This window comes from Dreissena polymorpha, chromosome 10 (genome assembly GCF_020536995.1).
Source record: "Dreissena polymorpha isolate Duluth1 chromosome 10, UMN_Dpol_1.0, whole genome shotgun sequence".
Classification (NCBI taxonomy): Eukaryota; Metazoa; Mollusca; class Bivalvia; order Myida; family Dreissenidae; genus Dreissena; species Dreissena polymorpha.
Window position 1 is genome coordinate 25,177,376 of NC_068364.1, and position 22,298 is coordinate 25,199,673.

At 32.2% G+C, this 22,298-nt stretch overlaps 1 protein-coding gene across 1 annotated transcript; it reads left to right on the forward strand.

Moving 5' to 3' along the window:
- The first annotated feature begins 12,363 nt into the window (after nt 1-12,363).
- LOC127847696 (uncharacterized) lies at nt 12,364-21,906 on the forward strand. The gene is made up of 4 exons (XM_052379772.1): nt 12,364-12,566; nt 19,115-19,540; nt 19,950-20,096; nt 20,224-21,906. Exons 1-4 carry the CDS (start codon nt 12,515-12,517, stop codon nt 20,559-20,561), a joined length of 963 nt encoding a protein of 320 aa, XP_052235732.1. The 5' UTR covers nt 12,364-12,514; the 3' UTR covers nt 20,562-21,906.
- The last annotated feature ends 392 nt before the right edge of the window (nt 21,907-22,298 follow it).

Here is a 22,298-nt window from a genome sequence, read left to right on the forward strand (position 1 = left end):
CAACTGTATGACTGCATGTTACTGTATTCCATCAAAGACGTTTTGGTGACTTAGTGATGCTCGATTGGACATTGTCGGCTCGGGTACTACTTTCATGTACTCCGGGTACTCTTAAGTTAAATTTGAACTTAAGATAACTTAAATGTTCCACCGGCTACGGTAAATATACTTAAACTTACCTGGTCGATATTAGACTGTACCAGAGTTGTTTTCCCGCCCACAATCCAATATCGTAAAACGCGCTACTGATTACCGTTAAACGGTATTGTTAATATGTAACAAACTTTTGTTTTTTAAATGCATCAACATGCTTTTTGAGTATGAGTTTTGATCATATATAGGTCATTTAACAGAAAAAAAGACATACAGGTGAACATAATTAATATAAAAAAAAATCGCCGACAACGACCAATACAGCGTTATAATTCCCGGATACGTTTTAGTTTATTTACCGTACCCGGGGTAGATGTAAGTAGTACCCGAGCCGACAGTGACCGATCGAGTTTTAGTGATGCTATAAACATTTTAGATTGTCTATGACTATTTAACCCATTTATGCCTGGCGTCTAGAAAAAAAGGCCTTGGCAAACAGCGTGCACCCAGATGAAATGCCGCATGATGCAGCGTCTCATCAGGGTCTGCGCTGTTTGCTTAATGGAATTTCTGGAAGAAATATTTTAAATATAGAAATAAATATATAAGACATTTCTAATTTTTGGAAATAAATTTATCCAATTTAGAAGGATGGGAGAGTCCACTAGGCATAAATGGGTTAATTCTGTTCAAAATGTTAACGTCTCTGAATGATTGTATCATGCTGTTCAACATGTGAACTGTTGTATTATCATAGAATGTGAACATATGAACCTCTGTAAGATGGTAGAATGATGTGTAACATGATAATCTTTTCACGGCTACAATTACATGATGGTGTTTTGCACGTGAACCCCGTAATAATTACATAATGATGTTAACATTATTGATGCACAAGATGTATTGCGTAAACCATGATACTGGTCAGCATGTGCACGCCTATACGACTTCATCATGCAATAGAGAACGTGAACCTCTGTATGACAAAAAAGATCCTGTACAACACGGGTACTTCTGCGCGACTTAATGGTAATGTACAACACGTGCACTCAAAAAATAATAATTACACAATAGCGTACTTAGGTTTCAAGTGGTCAAGTTAAGAAAACGAATTTGTTTTATAGAAAGGTATATGGTTAACAAGTTGTCAGATACAAACAAAGACCATGTAATCTATATTAAATTTGATGTACGCAGTAAGTTTACTCGTGATATTAGACATGGTCTATTATGCATAATAACAATATAAAGAAGTAAAACTCCAGCTGCTGGAGCAGTTTTGAATTTTCATTTAAAACAATTAGTTGGTCCTTTATTTATGGCAAGTGACCGATTGCCCAAAAAGTACAAAACAGCACAATACAGCACAATACAAACCAACATAAACACAAAAGTCGCACAACAATCGTTATGTTGTATTTCATTATGACATAAAGACATTTTAGAAAAGCCCCTGTGGTTTTCGCTTTTCACATTGATATACATGTGTTACATTATTTTGCCATGAATTCATATATTGGCAAACATGATGCATTACAAAACACATTACGCGTTTTAATGAGTTAAATAGGTTTATGTATAAATATACCACCAACACATAACACATAATCGGATAAAGTAAGCTATTTTTCCACTAACACTAATAATAATGTGTTTGAAAGGCTTTTCATCTATAATGTAGCAACAAATAAGTAACACTGACACGTTGCTTGAACATCCAACCAAATGAGAAAGCCTCCATTGTGTAGTAATAGTGGGTACCGTGCTTGAATTCAAGGTCATATACGTATGTGTTAATATAAGGAATGTGCGATTGTAAAATTGATTTGTCGTTTAAAACACGAATCATGGTAGTCTTCCTAAAACAATTGTTATAAAACCAAAATTTATCAAATTTAATGCTGTCCATCAATTTATACTTAACCGAAAATACACAAACATAGCAACAATAATTTTCCTCCGTGTTGAAATCGATTTAAAAGAATGTTTGTGCATTAAACGAAACCTGGTGTTTACAAGAAAAAATCTGTGTTAAACAGAGCGTATGATGTTAATGTGCCATCGGTTATATTACGAAATAATGTGTCGAATTCTTCAAGAATAAGTTCTAAAGATGACGATTTTATATCAATACAAACGCATTCAATGAGGTAATACTATTTATGTCCTAAATTCAGTATGGAACATTTGTTATGAACAGCACGCAATGCTTCCAAAAAAATTGTTAAATATCTCCTGAGCTTTTGAATTTTGATACAAGGCATTAAAACGCAGGCGTTCAGATTTTTAAGTTAAACAATATAAGTCACACAAAGTTGTTTTAAATGCAAATAAAATTAATTTTAAGTTTCAATGTATTGTCAATTAATATTATGTGATTGTTTGCAAAAAAAATACTTTTATCCCTTTTTATACCGGCATTGACGGTATAACACCCCATGGAATACACTAGCATGTATCCCACCTAGTTGAATATACCTGTCGCGTGCACGGACTTCTTTTTATTCTACCACTGAATGATTTTTCATAAGAAATCCCGAGAGTAAAAAAAACTTTAGCATAAAAATTATACGACCTTCAGCCTTTAGATCTATTTAAGGGACATAATTTTTCGCCATCGGTATTATGAATCAGCTGATTGATGGCGTCATAAAATGACATATTTATTGCGTCATTTACCAAAAATATGTGATGTCATCTTTTGGTGTACACGAAAATAGTATGCGATGTCTGGGAATAAAACATTGAAGACGCGCATTTTTTCGTGTTAATGTATCCTGGATGTAATTATGAAAAAGTGCATTACCTATGGACTACTTACCTCGCATGGAATCGGTGAGACGAAGGATTTAGATATTGATTTTCAAAATGTGCGTGCCTATTTGGATGTGGAATTGTGTGGTAGAACATACTGATGGGTGTGTATTTTGGTTCAAGTGATATTATGGGCATTTTTCACTGTTGAATTGAGCTGAAAAGAATTAACAGGTCAAACGAGCTAGTTAAAATGTGGTTACTGACCAATTATCTGCAACTCATCTTGCTACCACTTGTTTATTAAAAATATATTGTATATACGATATTTTACATGACTTATCGAGTCCTCTAAGCCGAAATGATTCGTAAAACAAAATTGTGTCTTTGTGTCGTATGAACGAATCTGCACTATAACTAAATTTAGGTTCACATCGTACATGCATGATCAGTTGTCAAACGAAAGTACGGTTGATATTCAAATGCATTATTTTTTTCTTTCAGGGATATTGTTTTAGTAGGCTGATTCTACATTAACAAATATAAGTGTATATGAATTAAAAACACCAAACATAAACACCGGTTGCGATAGACACCTATAAACTGTTAGATGCCCATAATATCACTTTCAGTAGTCTATTCAAATTGTTTCGCTTTTGGATGTAAATAAACTTAAGGGTATTTTTCTTTCATTAATGCACGTTGTCTTTGTTATTTAACCAGAGCAAATATATTCAGTAAGTATAACCTGTATGGAAACAAGTGTTCCAAAGCTTAATATAATTATTACGAATTAACTTGTGTTTGGGTCACAAACTACAGGATGTGAAGGCTAGATATAGACGCAATCAAAACCTGCAGCGTCCATGAAAAAATAGAAGATTATAGTTTTTTTGATAATTTATGTTATTTATGTTTAGAACGACTCTGTGTGTAAATCTACATATACATGTATGTTTACATCGACATCATTTTGTAAGGAGCAAATGCCGCCATATTGGATTTTGATCATTTTCTTTTGAAAATAAAATGAACTAAATTAAAGTAAACCTTCTTTTTTCGGTCGTTATGCGTTACAATTTGCATGCTGCGTAAAATTGAATCGAGGGATATGGTGATATTTTTTCTCGTTTTACAGTTTTTGAGTGATCTTTTTACGACTAAATTGCATACCAGAACAAAAACATTCTATATCACTACGCACGGTTACATTCGTTAGATTGTAAGTGCTTTTAAGAATGAATAAAAATTATTGTTAAGGTTATGAGATCTATTTATGTTAAATATCACGTTGAAAAAAATCAATGGGATAAATAGAATACTAGGAATACCAAGGCTCGCGCTCCTTGTGTTCTAAGCCTCGCAACATAAACTTTTCTCTATTCAACGCTAACCTAGTATTTTCTATATACCTGTACTTTTAAGTACCAAACACTGTTAAAATTTACCGATGCAGACTTGTTAAATATTTCATCACTACTAATGTGAGAAGATTCGAGTATGATGAAGTAAAGAGTGTAAAACAAATACGATTTATTTTTAGAGCTAAATTAGAGCTAATTAAATAAGATCTCTCTCTCCCTTTCTCCCTCTCTCCTCTTCCCTCTTTCCCTCCTTCCTCCCTCCCTCTCCCTCTATCTTTCTTTTTATAAATATATATGTATATATTTAGGACACTCTCATTAATAAAATAATGCGTTTGTACATTAAAAGAGTATAATTTGTGTTTAGAATGAGATCACTGATTTAAGGCTATACATCCTTTGTTTGTAAAGGATGGGTCTTCTATCATTGCTGCCCCCCTTGCTCATGTCATTAACTTGTCACTTATACAAGGGGTCGTCCCTGATGATCTTAAGTCTGCAAGAGTTGTCCCTCTTTTTAAGAAGAATGATAAGCTTTGTGTTGGTAATTACAGACCTGTCTCTATGTTAAATATCATTTCAAAGATACTTGAACGTGTTGTGTATGACCAAGTTGAAAAGTATTTCCAAGATCAAGACTTATTGTATAAATATCAGTCTGGGTTTAGGAGGGGTTATTCCACCGACACATGTCTTATTCACTTATCTGACTTCATTAGAGGTGAAAATGATAAAGGTAATGTTGTAGGCATGGTTCTTTTAGACTTACAGAAGGCTTTTGATACCGTGGACCACTCGATACTTTTAATGAAACTCCGTGCTTCTGGTCTGGGAGATGATATAACAATGTGGTTACAGTCATATTTGTCTGACAGGAAACAGCTTGTTGATGTATCTGGCACCTTTTCGTCGTCAGAAAACATTTCCTGTGGTGTCCCACAGGGCTCCATTCTTGGTCCCTTGTTATTTTTAATCTACGTAAATGATATGTCAGCTGTTGTTAAACATAAATTACTCTTGTATGCTGATGATTCTGCCATTTTAGTTTCGGATAAAAGTATATCTACGGTTGAGAAGATGCTTAGTGATGATCTAAAGCAAGTCAGTGAATGGTTAATTGACAACAAACTGTCATTTCATCTAGGTAAGACCGAATCAATTCTGTTTGGTTCACGGCAGAAACTCAGGTCACAATCCTTTCTAAATAGTTCATGTGATGGAACACCCATTTCATCTACATCATCAGTCAAGTATTTAGGGGTTACAATTGATCAAAATTTGTCTTTTACTTCTATGGCAGAGTCAGTCATCAAGAAGGCCAATGCAAGGTTAAAGTTTTTATATCGAAAAAAGGAATTTTTATCCACAGATACTAGAAGGCTTCTAGTCATGTCTTTAATTCAGTGCCACTTTGACTTCAGTTGCTCTGTTTGGTACACTGGTTTAACTCAAATGTTAAAAAACAAGTTACAGGTCACCCAAAATAAACTTATCAGGTTCATATTAAATTTACATCCTAGGTCTCACATTGGTAAAGAACATTTTACTAGACTTAACTGGTTGCCTATTGAAAGTCGAGTAAACCAGATCACACTTTGTCATGTTTTTAAAATAAGCTCTAAGTTGGCTCCGCTATATATGGAAGATAATTTTACTCCAATCAGTAATATTCACAATAAGAATACTAGGTTCAGAGTTAGAACACAGTCAGACTCTCCTAATACTGATCTAAACATGCATGATTGCAATAGGTTTGCCATTCCAAGGGTCAAGGGTTCTGGCAAAAAGTCATTTGCTTTCAATGGGTGTACTCTCTGGAACTCTCTTCCTCAGCATATCAGAGATGCCAAAAGTATTCCATCTTTTAAACACAGTGTTAGGGAGCATTTTTTAAGCCAGATAGATTTTTAATGTGCATCTCTTTAAGATTTCTTACTGTTGATTTAACTTGAATGTCAATATAGATAGATTTATTGTGTCTTATCTAGTTGCTGTATGATTATTCTTTAGCTTGGCAAATAATTTTATGTTAATTTTTAAACACTTAAATTGTGATAACTTCTTAATAATTGTCTAGTCTAGAACTTATCAGAATATATTCTATGCATTTAGGTTAGTGTAACTTAAATATGTCATATGTCTTTCAATATTATTCACTGTGATATTACTATATACTGTGATATAAAAAGTTGTCTTCTATGTCATACAATATTATAACTAAAGGACCACAATGGAAATAAGGGTTTAATTGCAAACCCTTTATTGTGCAATCCTTAACGTATAATGTTGATTGACATGGCTTTGTTTATACATGCAGGTTGTTTTTTATTACTTATTGTGTGTATATAACATGCTGCCATGTAAATCTATGCATTTTATGTTGAAATAAATCTATCTATCTATCTAATCTATCTATCCTTAATTTCGGTAATTATATATGAAACGATGTTGTTTATTTAATATTTATTTTAGTATCCTCATCTTAAATATTTCAGAAACATTTCACTTGGATTAACAAACTAGTGACGGTAAGAAAATATGTTGCATCTTCAGGCTGCCAGTTACAATTAAACAATCTTGTTTTTTACAAGAAAATATGTATTTGTTTACTCATTACATTGCTTAATCAAAGTACTGACAGTACTGTTGTGACGATGTTTTTGAAGAGGATTGATATAAAAGCATCTATTAAAGTTTATCTACATCACCACAATTGTGTATGTGGGTAGGAAAACAATGGGTACGAACATTTTGGGTACAAAAGTGATGCCAAAAAAAGAAAATTGGGTTGGAAAAAAGATTTGGTAACGAAAAAAATTGGGTAGGAAAAAAAATTGGGTACCAAAAAAAAATTTGGGTGCGAGCAAACATTTGGGTACGAAATAAATTGGGTAAAAAAAAAATTGGTTCGAAAAATGTAGGGTGCGAAAAAAATATTGCGGGTACGGGGAAGTAGTACCCGTGGGAAACTTGATCCATTCAGCGAAACTGGGAGGCGGGTTACATTCTCAATCAAATATAACAAGAAATATCTTTAAAAAGATATTCGACGTGTTTTTTGTGTACCACTTATCTTAAAAAAACGTTCTGTTACAGTAAAACGTTTGTGGGTTATAACATTACGTTTTAGCATTTAAATTCAAAACTTGACATGCTCTTTAATTACACCATGCTCTTTAATTTCACATGTATATCATACCAAACTTTATATTTCGTTGTTTCCTTTTTAGTTAATGATGCTATGTGTACGGACGTGATTTCACATGCCCATGTGCATGAACATATAATTTTTCTCTTTTGATTATTGTTTTTTCTTTAATTCAATAAGATTATGCATGTTTGTTCGTTACAATACAGAAAATGCATAGTTGTTGCATTGATCTATAGACATATAATTGATTGAATATAACTTATTAAAAATTAACGTTTTCAAACTATTATTAAATCTTTTTCCCAGAATATGCTGTCCTATTTATAGCTGAGCTTCCTATACCTTTATCAATGATAATCAGCGAGGTATGCCGTTTAGAAAAATCGAGCTATCTCAATCTGACTGGCTCGGTCTTTTACATAGGTCGCCATTGTGAAGAATTTGTTCATGGTATGATAACTTAGACGCGCTGCTTAGCAGCATCGTCAAAAACGTTTTCAAAGCCCATTTTGGGATAAATTTTAGTCCTGTTCAACAACGCTTTCACGAACGATTATGCAAATTGGTCTGCGGTCAGCATGTCAAAACCAAGGTCGCATGAGATTTTAGCCAGAAATTTGGTTTATGATGACTTGTAGAAAATAAAACATAAGATCATCAAACCTGGTTTTGAATTCAAGAGGTAAACGTCCACGGTGACATGTGCGTACAATATGACATTAGTTTCCGCACAATATCTTGAAGATACTTCCGCATTTATAGAAGTTGTAGAATTGCTTGGCTAATAGACAAAGAAGTAAAGTTTTACGATAATAATGTAAATGTATGCAGTTTTTGTTGACAAACGCTGCAATAGTTTCATTGTCAGCACCTATTAATTGTACTTAAATTTCCGTGATAGCAAATGAAAATGTCCTTTTTAGCTTCTTTTTTTGAAAAAAAAGCGATTGTCATCACCTAAGCGTCGGCATCGGTGTCTGTGTCGGCTCATATACCATGCACCAGTTTGATAGCAACGACAATAATACATTTTTTTCATATTTTCAAATATATCTACATTTGTTTTTAAATTAACAAAAATATAGTACATTCTTTGCGTTGATTCAGCTGTTAGAAGATTAAACAATCGTTACTTCCAATATTCTAATATAATTCTAATATAATATATTCTAATATAATTTTGAACCTCTACAAAATATATGTAACGTAGATCTTCGCTCATGGCTAAATATTATTGACGTCAAGCACCAATTAAGGGGTGTTAATGTTATCCACTAAATAACTATTTCTTCATGTAAAGCACCAAACCACAGAAACGAACTGCTATATGAAAACACTATCGATAACGAAATTTTCTACATTTTCAGGTTTGACGATATTTTGGTTTCCTATTTTATATTTCTTTAGCATGTTTTTGTTAGATATTCTCTTAAAAATATATTAAGGAATTTCACCATTTTTGGATACAGTGAACTCCATAAATTTAGTTCTTCTGTAAGTAGCTTCTGCGGAAGGCGAAGTAAAAGATCCGTCATTTTCATATCAACTAATGTCAAATATCGGCAATTATTTTGTTTTCATCGGTGTCGACTATACACACGCTAAGTATGGGTTAATTATAAATATCGGTTTAGACCGTAAATACAGTTTGATAACAACAATAATATCATATTATTAAACAATATGTATTCTTGTTTGAAGGTCGGTCACATGCTTTCTCAGATAAAAATACATGGAGCGTTATATACAAGTCAAACGCATTGAGCGGTTCAATCGGAAACAGCTCAGGTCTTCGTTGAGAAGTTTGCCCGTTGCCTCAAAAGTTTTCTTGGAGCGATTATCATAATTGGATAAAACTAAGTTTGTCTTTAAAGATATTGGCCGTCCACAAAAGTGACCCTGGCTGTTGTAAAAAGTGTTGTTTGTTTGTTTTTGCAAATTATCGATATTAAAGTGTGTTTTTTAATAACTCGTTTTTATTAACTAATTGCCATATATCAGATAATATTTATGTTAATCGAAGAGATAAAATGATACGATTGTAAACAATATGTATTAACAATTTATGAAAAGGATATTTCTGTGGAAAACGGGTATAAAATACCGCAAGTAACGTCATTATATGACCTAAATTATATGAGATATAACAAACTGTTGCGACCAGTATCCGGATTAAATATGAGACATTAGAACGCATTGCTAAATGTTTCGGGCAGACACACATATAAGGTTATGCATCCAAAAGTACTAAACGGTATCGTGTTTATAGCAAATAAAAACGGTATACATATGCTATTGTTGCATTCTGGTATAATATACTATTTAATAAACAAGTTTTTGTTTTTAAAATAAGATCTATCTTCAGTGCTTTAAAAAATGAACAAATTTTCATTGCATTTCTGTTGCATGCGACGGAAGACATTACACTCTCAATAGTATCAACTGTTAGTTGGCTCTCTAAATGGATTCGTTCACATTGCGTGAATTTGTTTAAAACAATCAAAAACGAGATATGATATCCTTTTAAAAATTGTTTAGATGTTTTTTAACGCAAAATATGATAAAACTCAATTCTAAACAACTAATTACTTCAAGAATGCACCTTTTGTACTCAACACGAATTTAATATTGAATATCCTTCACTATTAAAACGGGAAAAATGCGCTTGTGTCAGGATGCAAGTAGTATATAACGTATTGAAACTGGACTGTTGACTAAAAATGGCCATAAATGGCTTCCGTACTATTGGATGAATGGCCGAATGGGAAATAACGATGCGAAAGTTTAAACAGGAAGTATCAATTTTTGTTTGCCTATCGACATTAGCAAAAATTAAGGTTTTATCTGGAAAAGAAATATGTGACATGTTTCGGAAATCAATTCAGTTTACAGCGCTCTCAATACCGTCGGCGTAAGTACACACATGAATGATTAGGAACAATTTTCAGTGAGCAAAGGTAGGAACGACACTTGTTGAAGGTTAACATTATTACTATAGTACAATGTTGACAAATCGTCATTAAACAATTGTTATAAATCTAATTGTTTGAAATATACACACAAATTGATCATTGTAGTTTACGTTGAAAACACTTTACGTGAATATTTGCGAAGTTAACTGACCAAGTAGTTGACAACAATGATCTAATGTGCGCCAAGCATGTGATGTCTATTTATCCCATTTCATTTTTATTCAACGTGACATTTAACATAAATAGATCTAATAACCTTAACAATAATTTTGATTCATTCTAAAAAGCGCTTAAAATCTAACGAATGTATTTTTTTTGTAACCATGCGTAGTGATATAGGAATGTTTGTGTTCTGGTACGCCCTACGCAAAATAGTCTTTAAAACATTCACACACAAACTGTAAAACGAGAAAAAATATCACCATATGCCTCGATTCAATTTTACACAGCATGTGAATTGAAACACATAACGACCGCGAAAAGAAGTTTTTACTATAATATTATTCATTTTTTTTCAATGGAAAATGATCAAAATCCAATATGGCGGCGATTGCTCCTGACAAAAAGATGTCGATGTCAACATACATGTTCATGTAGATTTACACACAGAGTCGTTCTAAGTAAACATAAATTATCAAAATAACTATACTCGCCTTATTTTTTCTTGGACGCTGCAGATATTGATGGCGTCTAGTCTAGATCTAGCCGTCACATCCTGTAGTTTGTGACCCAACACAAGATAATCCGTCATAATTCTTTTAATTTTTGAAACACTTGTTGCAAACGGGTTATTCTTACTGAATAGACCTTCTTTGATAAAATCACAAAGACAAAGTTTATTCATCAAAGAAAATACCATTACGTTTACTAACTTCCAAAAGCGAAACATGTTGAATAGTCTACTGTACCAAAATACACACCCATCAGTATGCTCTACATACACAAATTCACATCCAAATAGCACGCTTATTCTGAAAATCAATAACACGAATAAGCTAGATCTACATGTAGATCTAAATCCTTCGTCTCAGAGGTTTCACCCGAGGTAAGAAGTCCATAGATTATGCACTTTTTCATAATTACATCCACGATACATAAACACGAGAAAATTCGAGTTTTCACTGTTTTATTCCCAGACATCGCATTCTCGTTTCGTGTACACCTAAAGATGACATCACACAAATGACGCAATATGTATGTCATTATATGACGCAGTCAATCAGCTGATTCATTTAACGGATGGCGAAAAATTATGTCCTGCGACTAGATCAAAAGGTCGTAGGTTGTATTTATAATTTTAAAGCCAAAGTTTTCTCGACTCTAGAGATTTCTTTTGAAAAATCATTCAGTGATTAATAAAAAGTAGTCCGTGCACGCGACAGGTATATCCCGCAGTGTTAGATACAGGCTAGTATATTCCATAAGGTGTTATACCGTCGATTGCGCGGTTAAAATGGGATAAACATCGATAATATACATATGTGGTACGTTCATGTAAATATATTCACTAGTTTGAACAAAGTTTTAATTGTGATTAAACATTACTGCCATAAGAACAACAACAACAACGCAAGGTCGGGTTCAGTTCGTCTTGAAAATTAACTGCTCATTTTACAAGCTCTCAAACTGATAAGCCGCGTTTGGATCGAACCCTCCAAGCTCTTCACAGCAGTTATTATGCACTATTCTCAATGTTCAAACATAAAACCAGAGTTCAAGCTTGTTTTTATAATTTTTTTACTAATGTTCACGAATGCATATGTTAACATCATAATTCTCAAAATGAGAGAAAAAATACATTTGTTAACTTTCCACATAACATTTTCTTTGAGACATCCTTTTAAATTTTTGTTCCGAATACTATACTAATTATTGAATAAGAAGATATTTAACAAGTTAAATATTAAATCAGTCATTAAATGCTTAAACAATATCATACACGTATTTGAGTTTCATTAAAAATGGCAATAAATTGCTTCCGTACTATCGGATTTATGCCCGGATGTGAAATAACAATGCGAAAGTTTAAACAGGAGGTAGCAGTTTTTGTGAGCCAACCGACATTAGCAAATATAAAGGTTGAATTTTTATCTTGAGAAGAAATCTGTTCGCGTGACATGTTTTGGTAATCAATACATTTTACAAAGCTCACAATAACGTCGGCATTAGAACAAACATGGATGATTAGGGAAAACCGTGTGTGTGCAAAGGAAGGAACGACAATAGTTGAAGGTAAACAATATTACTGTAATACAATGTTGAACAATCTTCATAAAACAATTGATATAAAACTAATTGTATGAAATATGCACACAAATTAATAATTGTAGTTTACGTTGAAAACCCTTTACTTGACTATTTGCGCAGTTCACTGACTATGTAGTTGACTACAATGATCTTAGGTACGCCAAGCATGTGATGTTTAAGTGTGCTAGGTCATATAACCAAATCTCATTTCAAATGTATGATTAAGAAAATCACACAAGTAATGTTGTTTATTTCCAATTGTGTAAGGACTATTGTATGTTTTTGCTATTTCGTGTATACTTGAAAATCGTCTATTTCTAAATAGTGAAGCAACAGTTATCAAGAACAAAAAACACTCAATCTTATATGGCGAAATCCGAATGCACAGAACTGTTATACGATGTATATTTAGACTTCTAACGTACGAAAATAAGTGTATTTTTACGTGTAGTGTGTTTAATTGTTATTAAGTGGGTTAATAAATGAATTTAATTGTACATAAGAACACAAAAAAGAAAAAATAATTAATATACTTTGACTGTCATTTACGAATGTCAATGCTAAAAAATATTATTTTTTAATTACTGCTCGTATACGATATACATCGATATTATACATATGCGGTACTTCCTTGTACAAAGATTCACTAGTTTGAACAAAGTCGTAATTGTGATTAAACGTTACTGTCATAAGAACAACTGATTAGCCGCGTTTGGATCGAACCCTCCTAGCCCCTCAGTAGCAGTTACTACGCACTATTCTCAATGTTCAAACATTCTACAAGAGCTTAACCTTGTTTTTAGTAATTTCATACTAATGTTCATTAATGCATATGTTAACATCATAATTCTCAAAATGGCAGACAATTTGACATTTTCCATCTTTCCACATAACATTTTCTTTGAGACATCCTTTTAAATTTTTGTTCTGAATATTATTTATTGCATATTTCCTTCTGATATAGTATACTATAATCATTAAATAAGAAGATATTTAACAAGTTAAATATTAAATCAATCATGCAATGCTTAAACAATATCATAGACATGTGCGTATTTTAGTTTCAATAAGTTTGCATTTATTACAAAAGAGACCATGTTCAGTAAAAACGTATTTGATAAAATATTTTAATCAATGATTAAAAATCACACAACCTCTTTCTTGGAGAATTCACGTTTGTACTTATTGTGAATGTAATATTCCTACACTGTTCGAACGGAATACAAAATAGCGCGTGTCACTGGCGAAAGTATGGTATAATATCTCATTTTAGTAGTTGATTTGTAACTAAAAATGGCCATATAGAGCTTCCAAACTATTACACTCATATTTGGATATTCACTTTGATTTGTGTAAGCTTAGACTGAAGGAAGCCGGTTTTGTTTGACAACCGACACAAGTAAAAATTGAGTATTCATATAAACATGGAGCAAATATGTAATCGCGAGATATATCTTTTTTAAATCGAGATATTTTACAAACGCTTACATTAAATTAACATATTTTAATATGATGGTGACATTATCATGATGTTTGACACATGTTTACACATGTCTTTTCTGGTTTGCACATTTATGTATCTGTAGCTATTTAGATGCTACTAACATTGCAAAATGTCACTTAATATATTACAAATATTATCATTTACTAAATAATAATAATAATAGCCTTTACGTTTGTTGTGACAGCTAATCAAACAGCAAAAGGAACTAATCTTTGCTTCGTTCGATCTGGAGTTAAACCCAAAACGCATGATATTGTTTGTTTGTTGGTGTCATAAGTAATCATGCTTTTAATGGCGATAATACGGTGACTATTCACAAGTGTATGAGTCAGACAAACTTCTTTAAACGCGTCCTTTGGGCTCTTAGTAGTGTTAGTTTTCAATCATATGACCCGTCAGTTTTCTATCAGTATTTTCAACATTTGATAATATTCGGATATAATAAGCTCTATGCTTAACGAAATATATGTTACAAAAAGATCTGGAGGATTTTTGCCATTAAATTACCATGTCAAAGATCGAAAGAAAGAAAGTAAAAAATGTTTAGCCGACCTACCATTTATTTTTTGGAAATGAAAATGGAAACAAACTTATTTTGGGATAAACTTGCATTGCTAGTAAATAATATAAAAGAAATCATGACACAACAGCAACAAAATAAAACTGTTATTCCAAAATGAAATTCACAAACAACTTCGATGCTACATTTGATTAACAGTCGAAAGTTTTTTTAATGAACCTATTAGTTATATACTTCATTTATTTTTAATTGAATAATTGCAATATATTTATGTACATGCAATATTTTTTTTTGATGTGGGTTAATCATATGGATGCTGTTGATGCTTAAATCCAGACACTCGTCTTTTATGTATAAAATAATTGAATAGTGCAGGAAAAGTACAGATCGAACTTAACCCTAATGAAAAACCTAGCACGCACAATTGCGAGGTCAGATAAAAAAGGAACACTAAACTAAAGTTTTGTTTATCGTTTCTTTCTTAAACATGTTGAAATTGTTAACACATCTCAGTACGTTCATCTTTGCTCTAGCGAAAATACATCAACAAAGTCTTAGTTTGCTATATATGAATATGGGTTATCCTGCCCACATATTAAAGCAGACATGACATACAATATTGTGTCCACATATAGAATAGGTGTTGCCTCTGTCACACATTGGCAAGTTTGGTTGCAAACATATTCATTCTGGACTGAGCAAAAGCATTTTCGAATCGCATTCTGAAGAATGAGAACGATGACAGGACGTTATAGGTTGAACTTGTAGGGACGTATTCGCGTTTTTAATTAAAATGCAGTTTTTTCAAGTCCCCCATAATAGCACCACATTAGATAGTCTGCCAAGAACGCCAGCATTACCCAATTGCAACAACATTTTAAATGATATATCACCATTGTTTGATGATCACATAATCACGGCGTGTACCGTAATCAATAAACCTATGCCTTAAATATGCAAACTATTATTATCTTCACTAAATCGCATCAATGCTATCAGTCTGAAAATAAAGATTTTGTATGTGAATGCCGAGTTGAGGCCGATTTGTATTGAGTTTAAGCTGTTAGAGTGAAATACGATCCCTTGGCAATTTCAAAACACAGCAATCAATACTACTGAACCGAGATAAATTTATCAAAGGAAATATTTTACATATTTTCATAAATATTTTAAAGGTTAATAGTTCACATTATTTTGCAAACTTTGACAGCAATCGTTTCTGTGTGACATTAACGCTTGCTATGATTATTTTTATAAATTGCGTTAAAATGACACATGTTTAAGCAGATATTATTTATATAGGTCAGAGTGTGTTTTTTTGTTGTTTTTTTGTTTCTTCATTTGGTATATTTATTTATAATTCTTGTTCAAAATTGAATATGTTTTTGGTTGTTTGTATTTATATGATAATTATTGAGGAAATTTTTCATTTGTGTTTTGAATCACTTTCATGACACTCATATACCATATTGATTTTTACAGTGTTTATCTCAATATAATAATCAATCATGTATTATACAAGTCACGGTGTTTAATAACTTCCTATGTGCCCATGTTAAAATTCAGTTGCTTAATCTTAATGTCGAGCCCGTTTGAAGTCCATCCAGTTTTGTCCAGAATGTTCTTTCATCGCCCTTGTGTGTGTCCAGAGGTGAAAGTCATGCCATGGGAAAATATTATAACAAAAACGCTCGGCTGAATAGGGAAGTTATATCCAGATAAACTTAGCTGATAATTTAACATCAAGATTTAAATGCACGAAACAAGAAACACATATCTCGAGTATTTGGAAGTTATGTATGTTTCGCCACTATGTTTTATATGACTGGCTTATTCTACTTTGATTTTCCAAAATTGTCCGCTTGACATTTTTATAAGCAGAATGTACATATAATGGGGTTTCTCCGTGAAATACGCAGTTTTTGTGCCGTAGATGTTCGTTACAAGTGCGGCTCTGACAGGGATATCAATTGTGTTTAACAATAAATTTAAACCCTTTCTTTTGAGTCAAATGATTGAAAAGTTGAAGAGAACGTATTTGTATCTATATTGATTCTTAGTCATTTGTAATAGAAATAACAAACCGTAACACCGATTTTTGCACATGGCGAAATGTTATTGAACGTCAAGCATTTATTTACAGACTACTTGTATTGTAATTGTAATCGCAAAAATAAACATTCCTTATGTAAAGCTCCGGTCAAAGAAACGAACTGTTATTTAAAAAACACTGATGTATATCGATAATAAGATTATTGACTGGTCAATGACTATTCATTATTTGATCAAAACTTTGTTCAGTTTACATTACTGTTGCACCTTTTGGTTGAAGTATTTTAAGTATAATTGAATACAATTAACAAGCCATCTATGTCAAAGGAACATTTTTAAAAAAAAATCCGAAATGTCAATGAAATGTCTGTTTTATAACCTACTCCTTATAAGAATAAACACTTTTTAGTATACTGATTGTAATAAAAATAATAAAACAAAAAACAACAATGATAATCCTACAAATACTACTACTACTACTACTACTACTACTACTACTACTACTACTACTACTACTACTACTACTACTACTACTACTACTACTACTACTACTACTACTACTACTACTACTACTACTACTACTACTATTACTACTACTACTACTACTACTGCTGCTGCTGCTGCTGCTGCTACTACTACTACTACTACTACTACTACTACTACTACTACTAGTACTACAACTACTACTTCTACTACTTCTACTACTACTACTACTACTACAACTACTACTACTACTACAACTACTACTACTGCTACTACTACTACTACTACTACTTCTACTTCTACTACTACTACTACTACTACTACTACTACTACTACTACTACTACTACTTATTGAACCCATGAACCAATTTTTCAACTATTGTTTTAGAGATTTGTACAATTAAGGGCCTTATTATTGAAATTTGAATTCGGGCTATGTATATACAGATTATCGTTAATCAACGTAGACATGTTCAATGGAATTTCGTACAGAATGGGTGGGTCACGATCTACGTCAAATGTTTTACACATCATTGATACAATGGTATGCTCAATAACAACAAATTGAGTTGACGTTATGAAACGTGTTGCATTTATAAAAGGCATCCAGAGCTTGCTTTAAAATTCAGCAGGGGGATTAGGAATCATTGGAATGATCATGTTCAGTAACTAAATAAACATTGTTTATGCTCGATAAGTCAATGTCAAGTTTCATGCTTGTAAATGAATAGAAACATACATAAGCTTAGTAAATAAAACACTTATAAATATTTCATAATTGAATCAACATTTATAGTTGCCTCAAATTTCAACTTCATTTAGAGGTGGTTTAGGCCAATGTTTCTCAAAATATTGAACCATGATTTCCGCTAAACAACGATATAAATAGAAGGGATATTGTTTTGCAACATGTATTAATTTTATCCAGGTCCCGCATGGAATTGCATATAGGTTCTGTGTGTTTATGATGAGATCACTGATAGTATATATACTACATAATAGCTTCACTCAATAAGTTAAAAACACATAAGTCGAATGAAATAAAGCTAGATCCTATATTAATGTTCCCCTTGAATGAACCTGGATGGGTGTGACCAAGGTCAATGTCAGTGTTTTGCATATGTTTGGGTTTAAAGTCACATGCACAAATTTAGCTATAATGATGCAACATTACAGGACTTCTTATTTCATTATTTATTAACCTAATAAAGCTCATTTAATCAAGTCATTGCATGATTTAGTATTGTGTGTACTGAACAAACATTTTTTGTATTTACTAACAATGACGTTTATTGTTTTAATAAAAGTCAGTACTAGTGAATACAAAAAATAGTTTTCAAATTACACAAATACAAAATCATTTTATATCACGGGTGATTCATCATGATTCTCTTCAATTTTTTTCATATAAACAGTTTGAAGTTAAATATGTTTTGTGTTTTAACAATGGACTATTTAATTTCCACTTGCTATTAAAAAAAATAACAACTCTATAAATGTTTTAAAATATGTGACAGAAATATTTTAGAATAAAGATGTATGTATTCAAAATTGAAAATTTACTTAAGTAACTGTCATTTTATGGACATATCTATAGTGTAGGCACATATCTTAAAATTAATACGTTCGAGTTTAGGACATTTGTATTAAGTCACACTCAGCATAACTTTGTTGAATCGTATAAACACATGATGGTACACTCCTATTGTTCTGCTTACGTTTGAGTTAAAAGTAGTTGAAGTAGTTACTAAAATATACTAATATATTCAGGTAGCGTGAAGGAACCAAGGAACAGTTATTTTAATTAATAATTGCTTTTATTTATTTTATAAAATATATTTGTACATTGACGTGATATAAGAGCAGTAAACTGACCAAAATAAAAGTAAGGCTTGAATTGAATACCCGTTGCATAAATACATGTCGCTTAATGTGTTAAGCTAGTTGTTGTATTTTTCATACATTTATTTTCAGGTATCATGGGGGTAGCCATTGTATTGCAAATCGCCATTGATCAAATCGACATTGCAACGAACATTGACTATTATATTCTGCATTTTCCATTTGGTCTTTTTGTATTTGCATTGGGTTCCTATTTGACACTAGCAGTGTCTTTTATTCATGCGAGAGAGATTTTATTTAGAATAAGGTCATCGTTTTATAAGGACACGATCCACCAGCCGCAGGGGCAACATGCTTCACACATCGACATACCTCGCAGTTTAAGATATTTCCTTACCGCTTCGAAACATATTTTGCCCATCGCCTTGGTGTTGCTCGTGTTAGGAATTGCAACACCCGGATGGACATCATATAAGACGGGAGAAAAAAGAGTGTTTCAGGGTGGAATCTGGTACAAGGTGGTTAATGGCGTGTGCTGTAAACTTAACTTGGAAGAAGGTAAATTTAGCACATTCAATAATAAGTTAGCATTTTGCTTATTAATACTTAATACTTAATAATTTAATGATGAAGACATGATTGGCATATATGGCATAATATAAACACAATGCACAATTAATGTTGTTTACAAAAAATACATTTTTATTATAATTCAAATTGTTTCAAGCTTAGTGTGATTATAAGGTTTGGCCGTTGAGAAAAAAAAATGATTTCAAGATATATTATATACAAGTCATAACTATACTGAGTAAAGTTATTCATTAAGAAATTTTAAATGTATGACCATAATATTATCAATTATAGAAACAATCACATATTGATGTTTACAAGATTTAAAATGTTAATACTCATTCGCTTTTAACTATTTAAACTGTTTATTTTGATGCATCTTACGATATTTCCACAGATGTTATTCATGCTAAAGTATTTTCACTGATCGCTACTGTGTTGACATTGCTGTCAGTGATTGTCGCCAAGGTAACCACTGCTAGGAAACAGAAACACACCCATACAACGTATATTCTCGTGTCATTCTGTTTGACGCTCGCATCAGGTATGTCTAAAATATATTTGTGGTGCAATCAGGAAATTATTCATATCATTTACAGGTGTCATGATACGTTTTTATTTGATTATGTGCATGATACTACATTTCCATAAAATTACTGTCTGTTTTTCAGCATCATTTTCGGCATGGATTGCAGGATTTGCGATAAATTTACAAGTTATGAAAAATGACGAACATGTGTTTCCGTACTCACTGTTCCTGTTCAGTTTTGGAACAGTTCTTAACGGATTAATGGCTATCTACCAGGCCGTGATTTTGTTCCGTATTTGGAATTCGGTTACAACGCTTAGGGACGACGACATTGCACCATTTCTGGACAATAATACATTCGAGTTACCAGACATACACGAAAACATACCCGAAACGGATGAACCGCCGCCATATATAATACATATTATGAATTATTTTCCCAGTCCGGATACAGAACTTGTGCAAGGTTGTAGATCATGAAGTCCTCTTTAAGACAATGCTCGATCTACCTCCGTATAAAGTTGGGAAGTTTTCAGTTACTGACATAAATATTTGAAATGTGTACTGGTAAAGCGGCTAATTTAGGAAAAGTGTGAACTGATTGTTCGATCGTTGTCAAATGTCTGTAAAATTGTTGAATACGGCAACAGGCACATAGACTACTTCAAATACAACAACACTTTTTACAACAATCGTCTGATCTTAAGATGTTTCATTTCCACTCATTTGCGTGAGGAAACTCGGTTAATGTATACGTGTTACCACATTTATAACTTTAATTGCTAACCCCGCCTTTCACATATTTTATTCGCATACTGAATTTAATATTTGTCAGATGTAACCGTAAATGAAGAACGCTCTACGTCACTACGATGTAATTCCTTTTCGCGCGTTTTTATTATTTTAATATATATCTTGTAATTTATCGTTCAAAATGATTGTATACATGTGAGTGCATAAATGGTTCTAAATGAATATAGAAACGTCAAAGTCGTACAAACAGCAGAATAATCAATGAATGTTTACCGGTATTGTAAATGAACCACAGTGTTCCAATTGTATTTGTAAGGTTACAAAAGCATAGGACATAAATAGATATGTATTTGGTCTTTAATAATATGCTGTAATGTGGATTTTTTTATACTTACAAGTGAAATATGAACCGCAAATGAAATTAGTGACAACGATATGAATTGTTAAATGTGCGACTCTAAACACTAGAGAGAAAATGCATGCATGTGCTTCAAATCTAATACAAATAAAGCAGATACCATTAGAGCAAAATTTCTTTTAAGTTTGCTTGATATTATACATCATCACGTGGGTAAAACATGTATGAGCTTGCAAAAGAAAAACTGATACAAGATTTACTAAAGATGTTTTATAATTATGCCTTCATTATTTGATTGGAAGACGGCATTATAAGTGATATATCCGGATTTTGTTTTGTTTGGGTTGGTTCAAACTATGCCTGACAATAAATTTAATTTCGGAATAAAAGCAATAACAAATATAAACAAAAGAAAAACGTAATCAAACATATAAAACATGCTTTTAATGAGTAGTCGTCTTTCTACCTATAAATAGGTTTGGATCCTTTTTTATCGTCATTAGTTGCAAAAGAAAATGAATTCATTCGTTATTCGCTATTTTGAAAAAAGAAGATGATCCATCAAAGCTCACACGCTAAAACTATCAAAGGAAGAAGGCTACAAACTTTGACACTGATAATAATCTTAATTAGGACTGTTATGTACATACTGTGAATGCACATACACATGTTGTTTTTTATTTATGTCAAATCCGCACTTCGTACGTATATTAAATGTTTATGGTATAGCGCAGTGTAACCTATTTTTTTGAAAAAAATAATAAAAACGAGACATAGACATTTGTTTTAGATTAGTAAACATTTTACGACGCAATCTTGATCATCGTTTTCCGCCGTTGAATGTGGCAGATGCTTGCATACAATTATAAGGTTCTTTCTTGTACGTACACTTAGACATTTGACCATTCGATTTCATGAGTTATTCTGGTTCCCGTCGTACTAAAATATTGTTGTACAACACAAAGTGACAGGGGCAGGTAATCCAGACTATTTCATGAGTTTGTTAGTCATCGTCTTATAAGAAGTCGTTTAAGCGAAAACGTAATTTATGTTGTTGATAATTTGTTTTTAATTGAAATGTTTGCTTTATGTTATTGAGCACAGAC